The sequence below is a fragment of the Strongylocentrotus purpuratus genome, unplaced genomic scaffold (assembly GCF_000002235.5).
Source record: "Strongylocentrotus purpuratus isolate Spur 01 unplaced genomic scaffold, Spur_5.0 spur5_scaffold_1, whole genome shotgun sequence".
Classification (NCBI taxonomy): Eukaryota; Metazoa; Echinodermata; class Echinoidea; order Camarodonta; family Strongylocentrotidae; genus Strongylocentrotus; species Strongylocentrotus purpuratus.
The window spans coordinates 22,364,116-22,384,159 of record NW_022145594.1 but is presented as its reverse complement, the minus strand read 5'-3'; the positions used below and the strand labels follow the sequence as shown (position 1 = coordinate 22,384,159).

General features: G+C 35.1%; 1 protein-coding gene across 1 annotated transcript in view; it reads left to right on the top strand.

The window, feature by feature from the left end:
* LOC105437112 overlaps nt 1–15,811 on the top strand; it is a 29,571-nt gene extending 13,760 nt beyond the window's left edge. The window contains exons 5-12 of the mRNA XM_030978614.1: nt 3,734–3,913; nt 8,553–8,726; nt 9,094–9,205; nt 9,945–10,111; nt 11,902–11,976; nt 12,397–12,502; nt 13,827–13,908; nt 15,547–15,811. Of these exons, the coding sequence (XP_030834474.1) occupies nt 3,734–3,913; nt 8,553–8,726; nt 9,094–9,205; nt 9,945–10,111; nt 11,902–11,976; nt 12,397–12,502; nt 13,827–13,908; nt 15,547–15,811 (1,161 nt within the window). The remainder of the gene's footprint in view (nt 1–3,733; nt 3,914–8,552; nt 8,727–9,093; nt 9,206–9,944; nt 10,112–11,901; nt 11,977–12,396; nt 12,503–13,826; nt 13,909–15,546) is intronic.
* The last annotated feature ends 4,233 nt before the right edge of the window (nt 15,812–20,044 follow it).

The following is a 20,044-nucleotide window of genomic DNA, read 5'->3' as shown; positions in this document are numbered from 1 at the left end:
TTGCTATTGGAATATCTCAAGGACCACTTGAGGTAAAAGCTTCAAACATCGTAAACGTATAAAACACCATAGGAAAACAAAATATGATGATTTTGGATTGATTTGGTTAAAGTTCAAAAGTCTGAGAGGTCAATTTCTTAAACTAAGCCCAAATAAATAAAACAAAACATGTTTAGCGTCATGCTTTTTTTACAAATAGGAAGGAAGAGCCCTTTTTTCTTCTTCTTCAAAATGGCCGCTCGAAATGGCCGCTCAGTACATTTTCCCCGACAGCCAGGCTTTATTCAGAAATAGATCCATTTTAGCAGTGTTTTTTTTTTTCTAATTCAAATATTCAACAAAAAAAATACGATTTCAAAAAAAAAAAAAAAAAAAAACAGGAGTCGGCCCCCAAAAGAAAGCGGACGGGGACGCTAAACATGTATATTTTTGTTAATTGCCTAAAGGTTTTTATTCTCGTTATCACGATATCTGGGTATCTCAAGAACCACTTGAGGTATCAACTTCAAACTTAGAGGAAGTGTGTATCACCATAAGAAAACCATGTAATTAGAGTTTGTAGTATCAACGTTTACAGATGTCAATGCCTGAAATTAGAGGAATCAGCTTTCATTTTGCAATATTTTAAGAACAATTACAGGTACGAGCTTTGAACGTTGTGATAATGTGTATCACATAAAAAACAATGCCATTATATTTGATTTTTACTCATTTTTTTCAAAACCTTTAACTTCATGGTGATGCATCTCATTACCTTTGCTATCGTACTTTGTTTTTGTATGCAAAACCATGTTTACTTTTAATCAAAATGGTAAGTCAGCCAGCGAAATGATCAACCTCCTCTGCCCATTGTCTCTTTCTCATTTATGAAGGACATTAATTACTATCCTTTGTGGCTATTCGATGTCAAATAACCCTGTTTTAATGAATGATAAAAACTCGATCAACGTTTAGATAATGATATTTACTGCCATTAACTGTCATTACCACCTCTCAAAATGATTTGATAATGATATTTTAGTATCCTACATTGCAATGTCAGGAGCTTATCTACAAATCATGAAATTGTATGCTTACTCCATTCTTATATAAATAGTATTATCTCCGTTATGAACATTAATGAAACTTAGCTTTCTGATCATCATTCACGCTCTAAAATTGACATCCGCTCAGACAGAACAACTGGTCGTAGAGGAGGAGTCGGCTTTTTTGTATCAAACTCATTATCATATTGCTCCGGTTGTCTCATTTTCGCTCGCTGGAACATTGCCAGCACAAACCACTGACCTCTACCTCCTGGACGGATCATCGCCCATTTCCATTCATTATACGTTACGTACTAAAAGGCTGTATTGTCTGACCGTTCATGAATATTCATGTTTTTGCTTACCTCGGCAAAATGTTTGCTTTTACTAAATGGAAAATGACGGTGGGGGGGGGGGGGGGGTTGGATGAAATGGACATAATGAACCAAGCAGAAGTGATTTAGGATAATTCATGCTTCTTATCCTTCGTGTGCTTGACCTATAATCTTAAAATCGCTTGTCAAAATGAGTCCAAAGTTCGACTTGTTTCACAAGTGTATTATAGGCAATGACGAGCTTGCAACCTATTTTGATCAAATTACGGTAGGTGAACTTTCAAAAGTCAATGGGACATGAGGGTTCCAATGAAAGAGCTATTGATAACGTACGTCTGGGTGGATGTGCTTTTCGTTTAAACCAAAAATGATTTTTTAACGATTTAGGGGGTAAAATTCCATAGGCTAACATGTTAGGCTGCTGACTCTGACGATAGGGGGCGTTGTGAAATGAGACTAAACGGAGCTATATGCATATCGTGGCGTATATTTTGTCTAGATTCCTTCTCGAACATATATCCTTATCACTTTTTTCAACCGCACTAACCCTAATAAGCTAATTAAGGTAACACATGACCTTAAGAGTAATAAAGCACGATGTCACCACAGAATAAATGCATTGCTCTTTAAACAAATTATAGGCTTATATGTAATTGATTCTCATCTATCTCACATTTGTAATATTTCCTTAATATCATCCGGTGAGTGTCTTAACTCTCTGAAAATTGCTAAGATAAATCCGGTATATAAAAAAGAATATCCACATGAAATAGGCAATTATAGGCCTATATCTATCCTGTTTAGTATCTATCCAAAATTCTCGAAAAAATAGTTATAATTGGTCATATACATTTTGTTATAACCAAGAAATGTTGAATTAAAATCAATATGGTTTCAGAAAATCATATACCACTGACCTAGCTTTGGTTCAAATGTATGGTAAAATATTAAATGCAAGGGCCAATACAAAACATGTATCGGGGATTTTTATGGATTTGTCAAAACCTTTTAATATATTACAATATTTTGCTAAAAGGGAATATGTCCCATTTGCAGGCAAACAAAAATAAAAAGGTTAAATTTCAACAGCCTTTGATAGACAATACTAATTTAGAACTTCCCTCAAAACGAAAGGGCTTTAAAATGGCTTTTAATACGAAAATAACGACCATTAGGTGTCGAATCGACATATGTGATTGCAATCACCTAAGTAATAGCTTGATTTTAAGACCCTTTTACCGAATGGTCGTACGTTTTTTGCTGCACACAGATTCAATCAGTCTAATTTTGGCCATTTCAAGTAGTGGGTTATTGATGTAGACAAATGTTATTATCAAAGAAAAAAATGTCTGTCAGTCACTCAATAGTGTGTGACATTAAAGTCTAGAAGGTCAAAGGGTTTCCTTGCATCATTTGAATACTAGGACACTGCTAATGTTTACATCTCACAGATAGGACATACATGACATTTTCATTATTCCTGCAAAGTTCTACAGAATTTGATGTGGGCTGCAAAAGGGACATAGTATCTTGAAAGGGATAGTTGAGTTTTATTGCAGAGGGCGCTACACTAACTTTTTGTTGTGGTGGTGGTAGTTATTTTGCCACACTGCTAAGAAAGCATAGATGTTTGTAAGTAAGCAACCAGACGGCCGACGGATTAGGTCCTCTCCGAGGCACCTGGTAATGAGGATTAATGCCTTACCAAAGGACACTAGCGCATCGCCTTGGTTTCGAACCCGGGTCACCGGATAGTGAGACCACTGCTCTACCGACTGAGCTATCGCGCCTCCTCGAACATTCAATTTAAATTACAATATCATCTTTGTTTTCATCTAAGTCGGGTCAGAGACGGCTGAAATATCCATAAATGTAACAATTTATATTATTGTAGTGCCCCACAAATATCCGGTAATTTTGAACCAGTCATTAAAAATATGAGATAGCGCCTTATACGTCTTATTTCAGCCCATGCCAATATGAGCACAACAAAACATAGCCTATTTGAAGCCTATTGGAGCGCCTTGAGCACCTTGCGCTGTAGATATGTGCTCTATAAAAATTGACAATATAATTGTTATTAATATTTTGTATTATTATTGCTTATTGTTGTTTATGTTTATTGTTCATTTTGTATTATTGTTAATTATTCTTGCTATTATTATTATCATAATTATTATTATCGATTCTAAATGTATTTTTAATTGTTGATTACTTGATTTAAAACGTATTATCACCTAGTGGCTTAATTTTGTGAACCCCAAGAAGAAGAAAATAAATTGATCGAAATACATGTACATAATTATAGAAACGAAATACTAGAAAATCGGTACAATTGGTCAACAGACTTGTTTTGATTACATTATTACACAGGCACGCTCAATCATGACAAGTTTGGGAATCAGCGACAACGAAATGGATGATGTTCTACAGTTCTACCATGACATAGGACATCTGATATATCACCAGGGATGTGAGCTAATTGTACTTCAGCCACAATTTCTGAACAGCATCGTCAGTAATATCATAACAGTCATCGATGACAAGAAAATGGTTCGAAATATTGTTTACATTCGTCTCACATTGTGTACTAAATATGAAAATGAAAAAAACATTATTACAAAATATGAAGAATGAGCGGAGTGAAAACTAAAAGAAGGACTACAAAGTTAAAAGTTGTTTAAATAATATTATTAGTAATTTTTCTGGAGGATATGGGAGTATTAACATGTGTGTGTGAGCATATTATAATATATTATATGTATATATGTACAGTTCCTTTAAAAAGTTTGGGCACACCTGTAATCAGAACCAATTTTTCAAAAATCACCCACGTTTTAAATTCAAATTTTGGGCAATGCAACAATGTGGAATCACACTGAATTGTAGAAATCAGCATTCAAGTTGACGCCAGTATACCAATTTGAAAGCGATTTGTGTTACAAAGACAACCTCCCCCTGCCACCCACCCCCCCCCCCCCCATCGAAAAAAAAAACGAAGCAGATATATTAATTATGGCTGCAAAAATGCAGGCACAACTAACCAATGCAGCAACCTTTTGAGTTGGATGTTTATTTTTGTTATCTGTTATTTATTTGTTAATCTTTTTTTCTTCTGTAATATTTGTGTTATTATTATAATAATAATTATTAAGTTAATTACTATGGTAATGATAATTATTATTGTTATTATTATTATTATTATTATTATTATTATTATTATTATTATTTATTTGTATTATTATATTTTTTTTCGGGGGGGGGGGTTATATATATTAGTGCAACAATACCCGAAATGCTTTATTGTTTGACTTGTGTCAACTTCAATGCTGATGTCTACTCGTCAGTTTGATACCAAATTGCTGCAGTGTCATAAATATCAAGTACGAAGAATGAAACGTGGGTGATTGTGAGAATTCAGTTCTGATTACAGCTGAACCAAACATTTTGGAAGGCAGTGCATTTGTACATTTATAAAGGTATATATACAGGCGCGGGGCCAGGTAAAATTAACTTGGCGACAGCTTTCATCCTTGAAGCCTAATTTGCATAAAGTAAACAACTTAGATGATGCTTGTAAGTGTCGGCTTGCATAGATATACAGTAGGTTTGCGGGTGCACCATGTGAGAGAGAAAGAGAGAGAGAGAGAGAGGGTTGAGGAGTCCTGAAAAGGACTCTGACTCGAGGACTACTCACCCCAAGAAAGATTACCGAGTCAGAGTCCTTTTCAGGACTCCTCAACCCTCTCTCTCTCTCTCTCTCTCTCTCTCACACATGGTGCACCCGCAAACCTACTGTATAGTAAACAATTTGTTTACGCTAAACCACTACGGAAGAATCTCAGCTTAACTGTAAAATCTTGCTTTAGAAACCCCTAAACGAAATGATTGAAATGTCAAATAGAAGAAGAAGACAACCCCTGTCAAACCGGCCTGATTTTCATCGGATGCATCCGGACGCATCAAATGAAACGGCCAGTTAGAAAGCAACAGAGGAGAAAAAGGCGATTAAATAGCCGATGAAAAGAAGAGAAATAGGCGATTAAATTATTCTGCTCAAGAGCAGGAGAAATTCTCATTCTATCGGTGTGACACCGATGAAACGGCCAGTTAGAAAGCGTTCGGGAGAAAAAGGCGATTAAAACAGCGATTAAAATGGTCAAAGGTCGCAGTATACGCGCGCTTTATCGTAACCAGCTGTGTTTGTTGACTTATGGTTGAACATACTGCATGCTAGCTAGAATGAGCGCGGGCTTAATAATTACGCAATAATTCTTCACTTCCAGCAAGGGCTCGCCACAGCGAGTGAATTCCACCGGCAGTTAGAAAGCGACAGGGGGAAAACTGCGGTGTCACCTTTGTTTACATAAGGAACATTCAATGGGTAATTTCATCGGTGTGACTCCGATAGGGGCCAGTTAAAAAGTAGTATAACTCATTATTATTGAAACTCATTATTATTGCAGTTAGTTGTTAAACCCTGTTTTAATATGCGAAAGTTGGGCAAAACAAAGCGCCATTTTTAGTTTTCTGAAAATATTGTAGTATTTCTCATATTTTCCGTCATTAGGCCAGATCAGTACTTTCATAAATGATAAACCAAAATATATCAAAGCTCTCCTCTAAAAATCTGTTCATAATTGTGTTTTTCACGGCTATCCCTGGAAAAAAATGAAGGCAATGTCATCAACAAACCCTTGGCAAAACCTTCGCGGAAGCGTAAGTGTAGTCCCTTATATAAGCTTGGGGTAAGTGCATGAGAGTTGTAGTGACACACAGCGTTTAATATACGTGTACGTGCATACTGCAGGACCGTTTGAGCTGGACTCGGGTGTATGAGTAGGCATAAAGAGCATCGAGGGTTTGGTCTTTGTAATGACCTCAGTAAAACATGCTGATGTGTGGTGGAAACTTTGCAGCACACAATGACTTAGGCTTATAAATAAATTAGTATGGATACTGTGAAATACATCTGGTGGAGTTGCCGCAATTGTAACTCAATTCTTAACAGGACTGCAGCAGAACTTGATTACAGCCACAGCGTAAAAACAGCTGATCGATGACGCATTTTGCATATATGGCACAGTTTTAAATGAAAATTAATTTCAAGGATAATAAAATCATTTTGTATGTGCCGTAAAATTTTCATGAGCTTCAAGCGATTATAAATTGTTGACGAATTTTGTCCCTCTTCCCGGACAGGGCCTCGCTAGCTGTTACAAAGTCAAAAGCTTTTACGACTTTTCGGGGTTTTAATTGCGCCCTGGACCTGCGCCTGACATATTTAAAATGCAAAGAATAACAATGTCCGATGAGATTCAGAGTGCAAATAGTTTGTGTTTAAATATGTAAATTTACAACACAGGATGTAATACACAGGAGGCATGAGTCGTTGTTGTTTGTTGTTGTTTTTATTTCCGTATAATAACATCAGATACAAATACATATAAAGTAATCATACAGAGAAAAGGGGCCGTATACGGCTGGTAGCCCATTTTCAGCTGCAACTATATTGTTGCTGCTGGTCTTCCAAAGGGCCATTTTATATAATGTGCAAAACATACATAATATTAAACATTAACAGAATAAATTATTACAAAGTATCAGTCGAAAAAATAATATAAATAATTAAAGAAAAAGAAGAAAAAAACAAACAACAAACAAAACAGTAAAACTTCACAAGCGCTTCCAAAAAGCTCCCCTCAGGTGGAGTGAATATTGAATGGTTTTACAAAGCTATGTATACAGTGAATGTTCTCACAGTTGTATTCAAATTAGGACCAGTATTATTTTACAGAGTTTATTATCCTAGGTTTCTTCTTTTCTTCTTAGGATTAGGTGTTCATGTGTAAGGGTTGTTCTAAGACAATTATCCCCTGGGCGATCACCCCTCGGAAAATCACCCCCGGTAAACTTCGCCCCGAGGACGATTCCCTCCAGGATAACTACCCCCTCCCCCCGTGGATAATCAGGATTCAACAGCAAAAGACGATTTTACTCTAGATGGTTACGATCCCATACAATCTCATGCATGAACCCACATTCGTTGAATCACTAGCACGTTATCTACCTCATTACTACACAATTCGTTTTAATTATAATTTATGCAACACCAATGCAGTTCCTGTTTTCCATGATGGATGTTAGTTTTTAGGTAATTGTCCAACGCGTCTCAAAATGCTTGGAAATGCATTTCTCTGGAGCAGCGTTTTTTAATTTTTTTTTGTTAGTCACGGTACCCTCTTAAGGAATAAAAAAAAGCAGTGCTATGTAATAATAATAATAATAGTGGGTTCTTGTCTGTCAGACTTGACACTCCTGTCGCTTCCGATTATTAGCCTGGCTTTTAAACACGGCTGCCATTAAGGCGCTCTAGCATTACAATGAATTAATTTCTGCCAGGTACCAATTTACATCACCTTAGTTAAGTTTGAAAAATGTAGATCAATGTCTTGCCAAAGGACAGTAGTGCTGCGGCGTGACTCGAACCGCGGACCTTGTGATCGGCAGTCCGGTGACATATCCACTCGACCACGACACGTATGGGCACATTTGTTTCTTAATTTAGCGAACGAGCAATAATAAAAAAAAAAGGAGAAGACATTTTCAAAACGGTGAAAGAATAGTTTGTAATCGACACACTAGAAACGATTTAAGGTACATTATGCGGGCACGTCGCCGCCGAATGTACGTGAATGAAATATAGGTATCCAGATTTCAGTCCATTTTGTGTCCCTTCTCCCTCCCCTACCCGATACAGTAAATACAGCTTCATGTTTATGGAACATTCTTTTATTGGTATATTCTACTCTTCAAAGTGTAATAGTTTTGTAAGAACTTATACACAATTACTAAGAATCTGTAAAGTTTATTTTAAAGTGTTTCCGTTTGGCTTTTGAATGAGTCAACTTTCCGATGCAGTAAATCTCATTATTTCTTGTATAAGGATACTTTTCACAGCATGTGTATTTGACAATGGGCAAAGACTTCCATATTTGTATTCTCTATTTCATGATTCAACAACTAGAAATCTGTATAATGGGAACGAATAAACATATCGAATTCAAATTTGGTAAAGTTAATACAGTGCTTTAATATTTCTTTGTGCATTATTAATATTAATATATACATTCTGATTTTTTTTTTGAAACGTTATACTCTTAATATTTCTGTACCTTTCATTATAACCTAGAAAGGGGACCTAGCCAAATATTGGACAGATCTCTTGGAAAAGGGTATTCTTAGTATAGAATTGATCCAAGATGTTTGGGAGGAACACAAAGGAGTCCATGATCAGCTCAATGACATTATTGACATGATGATCATATTTGATCTGATCTGTGAAATACCAGATATGCATGATGGGGTAAGATGTATTCACGATTTGCATTTAATTGTTTCAGTTGAGGTTCTCCTCCGATCGTTATTTTTACACAAATATATTTTGCCATTGGAAACTATTCACTGATTAGGGGAAGGTAAGAGATGTGAAGATAAACTTTATTCATCTTAACACAACCGTCTCTAGTCAAAACTACACATCGCAATATCTGAGACTTAATATATTAAGCCTTAAGGTTTCCCCTTCTCTTGAGGACTCCCAAGGTTCACTCCCTTAGCCATATAATCCACAAAAAAGTACTCAACACCTTTCACAATTACAGTTTTCATATATTGGTATGCGTTGACATCTAGTTCTATATGATAACATTAAAATAATCATCTTGTTTCAGAGGAGACGGTTCTTCGTTCCCTGTCGTTCCTCTCCCATGCTTCATGATAAGGAATGCTACGACAAAGACCATACAGTCGAATTTACCATTGACTTCCATCACTTCTTACCAGGTTGGTTATTTCATTGTTGTTCTTTTTACCTATTAAAAAGAGACTTTTGTTTCATTTGGAAACCTAACAATTTCAACGGCTGGTTCAAAATTATCAAATATTTATTTGTCCCCCAAATATTCGAAATAGTTATATTTATGGATATTTCAGCCGTCTCTGAACCGATTTAGATCAAATAAAGATATTTCGTTATAAATTTTAACTGTATGCTCTTCAAATTTTGACACTCAATTTCATTATCTCAAAAAAAATAATTGTGTAGTGCCCTCTATGTACCAAAACCCCAACCATCCATTCAGCAACATTATGTTTTTATACCCTTTTTTGTGTTTTCAATCATGGTCGACATTGTTTTTATCATTATAATTATTATGTTTATCTTTATAATTATTCTTTAGTTAATATTACATTTATTTCTTGTAATTATGTATTTTCTTGAATATTATTTTAACGCCAGTGGAAACCAAATTTCTTTGTTACTTGTTTGCAAAGACCAAATAAAATATCTTGTATCTTTTATTAGTATTACGATTATAATTAGTATTACGGTTATGATTAGTATTACGATTATAATAAGTCTTATCATGACCAATATCGTAATCATCTGTCATCATCATTATTGTTTTTGCCGTTCTTATTACTATCTTATCTTTGTATATATTCTTCAGTAACAAGCCAATTCTGATTTGTAAACTGTCCAAATATTTACAATGTTGGGGAATCCGTTGTTATTTAATAGATGGTTTCTTACACCGGTTCTATGTTCGAATGGCAAAATGGTCTATGAAGAAAAAGAAGTCTATCAAACCAACCTTCCACTGCAGGGAAATGGTGTTCTATGTTGATAGTCGTCATAGACTGGTAATGACGAATGAGATCAACAGTACAGAGTGTCATCAAATAAAGGTACTTACATGTACCACTTTACCATACTTGTTGACGTTTCCTTATGGTTTGAGAGTTATCCATATACCTGACAGAGGTATACCTGTATTGATCCTGCTGCATAGTATATTTTAAACATTGATTGTGGAATACCTCATGATCTGACGGAAGAAGTGGACTGGTGTAAATTACATCTTTACGCCGATGACACAGTGATCTTTTTTGCTGATGAATAATATAGTGTAAAGAAAGTCAATCTTGATCTACGTATAGTACTCAGTTTTTTCGTAAGAAGGCCAAGCTGCAAGGATTAAATGGTTTTAGAAGAAGCTGGTAAATCACACGAACAGATCAAAAAAGGTTTGAGGGGAATCAGACAAATAATAAGCTATGATGTTTTTATTATGGATTTCCATAGTTTTCCATGATTTTCCACGTCAGAAAAAACCGGGCATGGTGGCTCAGTGGTTAGAGCGCCCGCCTCATGAACGGGAGGTCTTGGGTTCGAACCCCGGTCGAGTCATACCAAAGACTTATAGCAATGGGAACTTCTGCCTTCTAGCTAGGCGCTCAGCATATTAGATTGGAGAAAGATAGTAATAACATATTATGTTACGCAGGGCCCGCTGGAAGAGCAGTTTGATAACTGAAGTGGCTACCCTGGGTAAATAAAACGTTATTATTATTAACGTTATTATGATAACGTTTAATATGTGTTGTCTGATTTTCCTTTCAATTTGTGTTGTTCTGTTTGTCAAATATTTCTGCTTCTATTGAAAGCAATATCTGTCTGGGATCGGACTTTGTCTTTAATAGTGTCAATGTAAACATATCTGGCAAACGAATAACCCAAAGTGAAATTTTTTAAATATCTTAGCATGCATCTCACTTCTGGAATAAAGTGGGGTATTTTAATTGACAAAATGTGCCAGAAAATTATTGAAGTAGTAAAAATCGTAGCTCGCAATGAAGTAAAAATGTTAAGAAACGAACATACCCAGTACAAAATAAGGCTTTTTTTTTTCTTCCAGAGTTGATCCTTTCAATCGTATTTTTAATAAAGAAATTCATACTAGATTAAGATGAAAATCCCCACATATCAATGTTATAGAAGTTTTAAGTGATGGTCTATTAGTCATTGCAAGGTTTTGCTCATCTTTTTTTGAGGAATTTCTAAAGTTGTGTCACTACCCATACTGTCTAACATGTCAAGGAAAAAAAAAGACAGAGTGTGTGCCGTATTGTTGTTATATGTATCAATGATCACGTCTATACAATTACTTATCTTTAGATGTTAAACTTGTTCGCGTATATCATTATAATACAATAGGTGGATATCGAGCAGTGCTCTTTTCATGGAAAAATATCAACATTACCTCAGCATAGGTCTTCGAAACGCTGCGATAATATTATTAACACCTGCAATTGCACATCTATGTTTCATACGATAAAACATCATGAACATGATCAATGCAATGCTATGGGCAACGTTTTCCTGATAACGTTTGAAGAGAATTTACATATCATACCTCTTAGAAAAGCAGAAAAGTGGAGTACAGGTCCGATCTCCTCTGATTTTATGAAAATGGATATTCGATCGATGATATTGACACAACCTTTTCTAGGGTGAACTAAAACTCTGTTACCCTTATATAACCATTTAATTATTTAGTGATGTAATCTATTATTCCTCTAAAATCCAGGTAAAATAATAAAAGTACTTTGGGGATATACCTGTATATTTCTCATAATTTTTTGTTTACATCTTTATCACAATTAATTGTTTTCATCTTCTCTTGTTGTCTCAATAGGTAAATGTAAATGCAGTGGTCCCATTCAGTGCGCAATCGGAACGAAAACCAACCACAGTCAACTTGAATGAGAACGTAAGTATCAACCCTATCAAGCCAGGGAGGAATAGGGGAGGGGTTCTGAGTCCATTCCACCCTTGAAGTGTGCCTCGCGACATTGCATGATATATATGTATTTTTTGTTTATAATGCAAGCTTTCAAGATGTTATTGCCGAGAATCTTTCGCTTTTTGCTATGCCAAATTTATACAATTTCGACCACTAGGTACCGCGCAACATCAACAATTGCGGACAAAATTACAATTGGTCTTAGGCAACTAGATTCGTCACTGAGTACATGTTTTATCATGCTGCTAGTAAATGCATTTTCTTCCATTTATTAAGATTTTTGATGATCTGCATGACACACTGGATGATCTCAAAAAGCGCTGGGCAGGACGGATAAACTATTCTGTTGGAATACTGTGTCCAAACTGTTCTACGAACGGCAAAAAGGAATTGATCCCCATAAAAGATATCCTGACAGACCAGGATGAGTTTGCATCTTGTGATAACGGTTGCCCAATAGATGTTAGTGATTTCCTAAGAGCATTTAACAAAGGTTAGTATAAAGCTGTCTTTGATATCACACATATTTAATTCCCCATTTACAATTTTGAGGTTTTTGAGACATAGTATGTCAAAAAGGTTGTTTGGTATCAACGTGTTCAGGAAACCTCCCTGTATAACTTTTGGATGGACTACTTTGAAAATGAGTTTTTCCAAAAAAAAACACCCACATCGCACTTCCAAGATGGATAAATCATAACCAATGGCTATTTTAAGGTATTGGCTGTTATCTTGGACGACATTTTGAAAATAAAACCTTTCGGGGGTCCTATTTCTAAGCTTAGATTTTTAGTATGCTGTTTCTAATGTCAAACACTTTTTCAAAGGATACCATAAAGGACCTATTAGGTGTGTGGGCTATGTGACTGATATGCTAAATTTTACCATTCATGTGCTAATTCGCTTTACATTATGTATCTTGGTAAACGGGTGATGATGGTCAGTGGGATTTTCACATAATCCTGCTACTATTTTTGGCTGCATATGAGATAGTAATACATTTGTTATACCATATAACTACTTGATTAATAAAAATGATTATCAATTATATAACATCCCGAGCAAAAATTACGGTTTTAAAACGGCTCATATTTTAAAATAAATGTGTTTTAAGAAGCGACTGTGATTTAATGCACATAGCTGTTTAACATTGTTTAAACACACACACACACACTCAGATATGTAAATAGTTTGAAGAAGGAATCGAAGTGGTAAACATAAAATGATCTTATTCTTAAATTGGTAAGTACGCAATTTTAGTACTACGTTTTAATATTCCGCACATGCACAACTGAGAGAATAGCAACACATTTTGATAAATCAATTCAAGGGCATATCCTATACTCTGTTCTTTCTCCAATATAGCTATATGACTCATTTTAAAATGTGACTTTAAGCTTGCCATTGCAATTGCCTTAGGTTGATTTGCCAAGAGTAGGTGACATCCTGTTATTTTTGTCAACATTATAACGATCGGCACACAGGTAAAACATACCAACAAAAAGAGTACATAAAATAAGTGGCATCATCGAAAAGGGATTCTCCCCCACCCAAACCTTTCCAAATAATAATAATAATAATAATGGAAAACAATATTGAACTTAGATTAATTAATACAGATTTTGTTTTTATTCGACTCATTTCGCTAGCGAATAACTGAAATACAAGTAATAAATTGAGATTTTTTAGGTTTTAAAGGTGAATATGTGTGTAACTAATCAAGTTGAAAAACAGAATCATACAAGCAATTACTGTACATGAACATAATAAATATATATATTTACAAAGTTAACACTATTTCCTATTCCTACAATTAGGAACCGGGACATCACTGGGAAAAACTACACCTCGTCAAGGCGCATCAGCAGCAGCCGGTGAAGTCCTTACTTCTAAAGCCAGGTTAATATTCTTTAGTCTTATCGCTATAGACCAAAAGGGTATAAACGAGAATTGTTAACGTCCTGATTCGACGGTTTTGCAATGTCTTTATCAACTCCCACTGTGACTAGAATTATGATTTGAACTGAATGGTGTATTGGTACCCCCCACCCCTTACGAAAAGGAATGGGAAAATATAACAGAATTAGATGTGTAAGAATTTGACGACATAATACCATTTCCAGAGGAATAGTCAATGTAGTTTATCTGTGATGACCAAATGACAACTATTTGAGCGTGTCAGAATACTCAGATCAACCATGCAGAAACACACCAAGGTTGGACCTAATTTGATTATGTTCCCGTAATATGAAAAATTGATATTTTCAAGGCATCTAATATTCGAAAAAAGGATCAAAGTTGCCGGTTGAAAGCAATTGAAATGTTCATTGACTAGAGAATGAATACTCCAAACGCGAAGGAAGGAGGATTCTAACACAATCATACAGAATAAGCCTTTCAAGACCAATAATATCATTCTATGCCTCAAATGTTATTCAAAGGTAATAAACTACTAACCTATCCGCGAATTTACATTTGTGGATTGTGATTGTGTACCATGTATATGGTAAATCTTTTTTTTTGCTCTGCGCAGCGCGGCTAATTTTGGCTCTCCGTGGTGGCTAAATTTTAATGGAATTTGGTATCGAAACATATGCAAGACTCTAAGGGGAGTCTGCCCTCTGGCCTATTAGATTAAGATGTAAAGACATATAATTCACTCTTATCCTATTATTATTATTATTATTCCATGAGAGAAATAAATAGCTACAATATTGAATTTAAATAGTATCAATTCAATTTGACTGTTATTCATTCAGTACAATTTCAAGTTAGGGAAGTCATTTCATTTATAGTTTCCATATACAGATAAATTGTACTCAATTGTAGGAATGTGAATTAGAAATTAAATTAAACCTGTTGCAATAATACTGGTATGAGATATTACTCGTAGTTTGGATTACCTAACATATTATAGGAACTTATTACACTACTTAGGAATTTTAAAAAAAGTGTTCTAATAGTAACAGGGAGGAGATAATAGTTATCAATTATGATTTCATACAATGAATCACAGCTAGCAAATATGTACAATTGCATCTATTAAGAAAGTGAGAGAAAAACAAAAATAGAAGATCCAATGGAACGACGCAGGCTCAACGTTTAACGTTTTAACGTTTAGTTATATTTTGATGTCTTATGTCTTAGTAGCCAGTGAAGTGATGATAATACCGACCAAACAATCTTCAGGTGTATGCTTTTTGCCATGTTTTCTTTCAACTCAGGCTAATAATTAATTCAGCCACCTTAATTATCGAACTTTTACTTATTAAAGAAAGATGAATAAAATAATGATGTAATCAGAAGTAAATAAGATAAAGTTCTTGCTTTTAAAAAGAAATGAAGGTAAATTCAGTGATTATGAATAATGTATCTGATTTCGTGATTGACAACAAAAGTAAACAGTTGGTGATTAATCAAAGTACAGACTGTATATCAGATTAGAAATATGCCCAACCAAAAAAAAACATAATTATAGAACAATAGGCCTTTATTCATTCAAGTTTTTAAATTCAAGCATTTTAATATAAATTGTAGGTCACACAAGAGAGAAGTAACGGATGCGGAGATCGGCAAGTTATCCAAACTTTTGCCTGATGGAAAATGCAACGAGCTGTGCGGAATCTTAGGATTCGACTTCCACTACATACAGAAAATAAAGAAGAAAAATCCCATGGACTCCACGGCTGCTTTCGAAGAACTATTACAAGAATGGAAAGTCAAGGGTGAATCCGTGGGATATCTCGATGCAGCTTTAGTAAAAGCAGACCTTAAAGGACTTGTACCTAAATACAAGAACTAGTCATGACAAGGAGCGTGTACGACACTTGCTTCTGCAACGTCCCCCCCCCCCCCCCCACTCCGGGAACGGATGGATACCATGCGTGTTCCCAAAATCTCCGGCTCGTAACAAAAGAAAAAGGTCTACCCGTATTGACTTTACACACCGGACTTTTGCTGGAAAGGGGGGGGGGGGTGCTGGGAACACACATATGCGTACCCTAAATAACACTGAGTGGGGGGGGGGGGGACCGGGTCACCTATGTACACTAACCAATCTCATAGGCCCGAATTCACAAAGGAGGTTTGTCGACAAACCTCGGTTTATGTACGCCATATGACGCGTTTTGACGCGTTTTTTTTACAAACCTGGTTTTTAAAAACGCGTCGAAACGCGTCATATGACGTACAAAAACCTTGGTTTGTCGACATACCTCCTTTGTGAATTCGGGCCATAACGTTCTGGAATGAGCATACGGTTGAACGTCAATTGCTTGTGGACAAATGTTCCGCGTCGATCATCTACACTTACCACATTTTGAACTCCAAATAACCCCAAATAACCCAAATATTTACCTTTGATGAAATAGAGCCCGTAGAAGTAGACAATTTTAGTAATGTATTCAAATGTAATGCATACATGTTTTTTAAAGGCATTGTTAAACAATGTTAAATCTGAGATGCACGGTCCTACATGTTGTCAGTGTCTGCAATATGGTGTAATATTGAAGGCCTAAAAAAATTGCGCTTCAAATTGATCAAGAAGTGCCTCAAAAAAGTAAAAATCTTTGAGTAACCGGTTTTACCATACTCGTTTTCACTAATAGACTAGTGTTATAAAAACCGTATAGCAAAAGGTTTTCACAATTTGTAATTCCAATCGTAAATATCTTGATAATCAGACAGGCGATCGGCTTCTAAAAGTCATGGGGTTCCTGACTGACCTAAAGGTTTATAATTATGATCGCAGCATGAGCTAATTCCAGGATTTTGTTTCAAAATCTGAGACACAGTTACCGGATCCCTTTAAGTGCCACATTACAAATTATGTAATTCACCTGTTACAGATAATAGTACTTCAATAGCTAATGCTAATTGACTACATCAATTATGACTTACGAAGTGAACGAATGAGTGAATGAATGAATGGAGGTGGTTATTTTACCTAATCAATTATTACTAGGTAGGACAAACATTATGGTTAGTCTTACCTTACAACACGGAATGAATGGAATTCGCATATTGTCGCAGGAGAATGTATTGAGTCCCCAACCGGCTAGGATTCAAGCAGAAGTCACTACTATTTAATTTGCCTGATGCAATCACAAGAGCAATTAATTTTTTTCAGTTAAGTTTGTTTTTTTGTAAATACTGTTCCAGTTGAGTTAACCAAAATACACAATTGCAAACCGTTTATGCTTTCAATTGACAGGCTTTGTTGGTTTTTAGGAATGAAAATGTTTGTATGTAATCCATGATTTCTACTTTTATATTTTCCTTATACAGTTATATGTCATAGTAGTCTATCTTTATTTTTCATTGATGAGATGGAAATAGATTCAAATTTAAACAAATCTGTTAATGGTGAGAGTTTTTAAAGAACTGTCTGAAGAAATATGTAAAATGTATATATATGAAATATAATGATTAATGTGGATAAATGTAAAAATAACCAAATAATGATAATCAATATGTATGTAAAATGTATGTACTCATATTCAAGACCTCAGCCCGGTATTAACGTCTTATGGCATGAACTCAAGTCACATTTGCCACCCTCTATCCAGGTGTAAATGTGTACATTGGAATTGATGGGGGTTTCAATGACTACAGGGCCAGCAGGAAAAGCAGTAGGCATGTCAATTAGTAATGTGGTTACTAAATTAAACCCTATTAAGGACCATTTGTAAGGAGTTCACCTTTTCTATTCTGAACTCATTTGTTCATTAAGAGTGTTTGATTAAATTAATTGTAATAGAGAGGAATATTGGCTCGTACAAGAATGCTATTAGTCCGTTCATTATTTTTTCAGTCAACAACTAAACTTTTCATATCCTTTTCATATCAGGTTTGCAATTTCTGAAGTATGTGAGAAATTTATTTGTCCCGATTAAAATTTTCGGAGAATATGATATGTTTACATTTACCTCTAAACGTATTCGACCATGGCCCAAGTTAAACAAGTCAACCTTTTATTCTTGAGTTACAGAAAAAAAAAGGTTATGAATAATTCAGTTGTCAACTATATATATAAATATATACACTGTATACATTTATATGACGCATTATCATTTGTACATGAATTTGCCCGATGCAATGCTTTAAAGTTCAATATTTTTCCCACTTTTGCCCGTCTTTGGGAACACATCCCCCAGTCTGACCTTTGCTTAGAAACAAATGTAAATATAATTCCTCAGGCTATTCGTGAGTTATTTGGTGCTATGTCACCAATTGATAACGCCTTTTAACAAGATTGACACCTAGAGTGCTTTTTGTATTACTACCTGAACAACACAAGGTCATTTTATATTCATGATCTCATGATTTGTCGTTTGCATCTTTTTCGTATTTAATCATATATATCTTATGTCATTGATGTATATTGTGTATAGTTAAGTATTATACCATCAACTGATAAGGAGAGCTTCCTACAGAAACTCAGTTTCTGTTGGTAATCTTCAGGCATTAGTTGATGGCCTTTTCCCTGTTATTGTATTTATATTGTAATCATTTTTGTGTGTTCTTTGTTATTGTTATACTCCTGGATATGAAATAATAATTACAAAACAAAAACTTTTCCTACGCTGTTTTTATTACTTTCTGCCTTCTAATTTTTTTGCGACGTAATTATTTTTGTATTTTCTCTCTCTATGCGCCTTGGCGCAATTTATGTGGATAGGACCCGCATATTTTGATGTATAATTTGTTTGTCAAATTCAAATAAAATCATTACCTGACAAACCCCTAGAGGCAAAAACTTGTAAAATAAATTAATCTTTTATGGAGGATCCCTATTTATTGTGTTGTTGCGTATGTTCTCGAACTCTGAACAGAACTTAATACTTGATTACACATACATGGATATATCCACAAACATTAATTCATGTATATATCCCTTACAGCGTCATTAGAAGGACATTTGTAGTTACAAATTGAGTCATTAAGTAGACATGGTCATTAGGAGGACATTTTCAAGTCATGTTAGCGTACGTTTGCAGACAGAGGAAACTTCTTGGCCTCCCGAGACACGATAGGTTTATTCATAAGTCAATATAGTTTAATTATATATTTATATTGTTTTGAATTGCGGGTTAGGGTTAGGGCTAGGGTAATATACCACTTTTTATGATGTACTATTAATGTACTTTCTCTTTTCTTTTTTTTGGGGCCGGCTTTTTTTTTTTGGGGGGGGGGGGCGACCCCCCCCCCCCCCCCCCCCCCTCCTTGGCTACGTAATGATATAATTATGTTATGTTTTTATTTTGTCAGGAAATGGAAAAAATGGAAAATCTGTAAAGGGTGAACACAATTAATAATTGGCATTCGTTATTGTCCAAATCAACATTATTAGTGATAAAGAAAAATATGCTGGAAGGATGAAATAAAAAAAAGGTAATAGTGGTCCAATAGGTGGCTTCTTCGAAATTAGTAGGGAATTCACCAACATTAACAATAATTGCACCATGATTAATATATTTGCCTGAGGAATCCATTCGAGTAAAAACACGGAATGTCAAAGCTTTGACGTGAAAATGAATTTCATACTTTCTACTATCGTGGTATTGATTTTTGAGAGGTGTAACACTCGATCGTCATAGCGGAACCATGTTTTCTCTATCCCAGAATCCCGACTTTATATGTTTAACTACGTCCGCACCTGCACATATACGCACATACACACACAACGCAAAAATAGATAAACCCACACATGCTACCAAATCATGTGTATTACCCTAATCCTAACCCTACGTGTATCAGTAGACAAGTTTCGGTTTCATACTTATATACAAAACAACGTTGGATCCACAGCAAGGACTAGAATACACTTTTATAGTGTTTGGTACAGCATGTTCAAAATGTTAACCTACCCTTTTGAAAAAGCCCACTCCTCGACCATTGTAAATTGTGATTTTAACATTCTAAATTTTAGAGTGAGCATATGTTTTAATCTATAACTCATCGTTTAGTGAATACACGTATACAATTTTGCTGTAATGGAAAAAGAAAATACGCCGCGGTTTACCAGTCATATCCT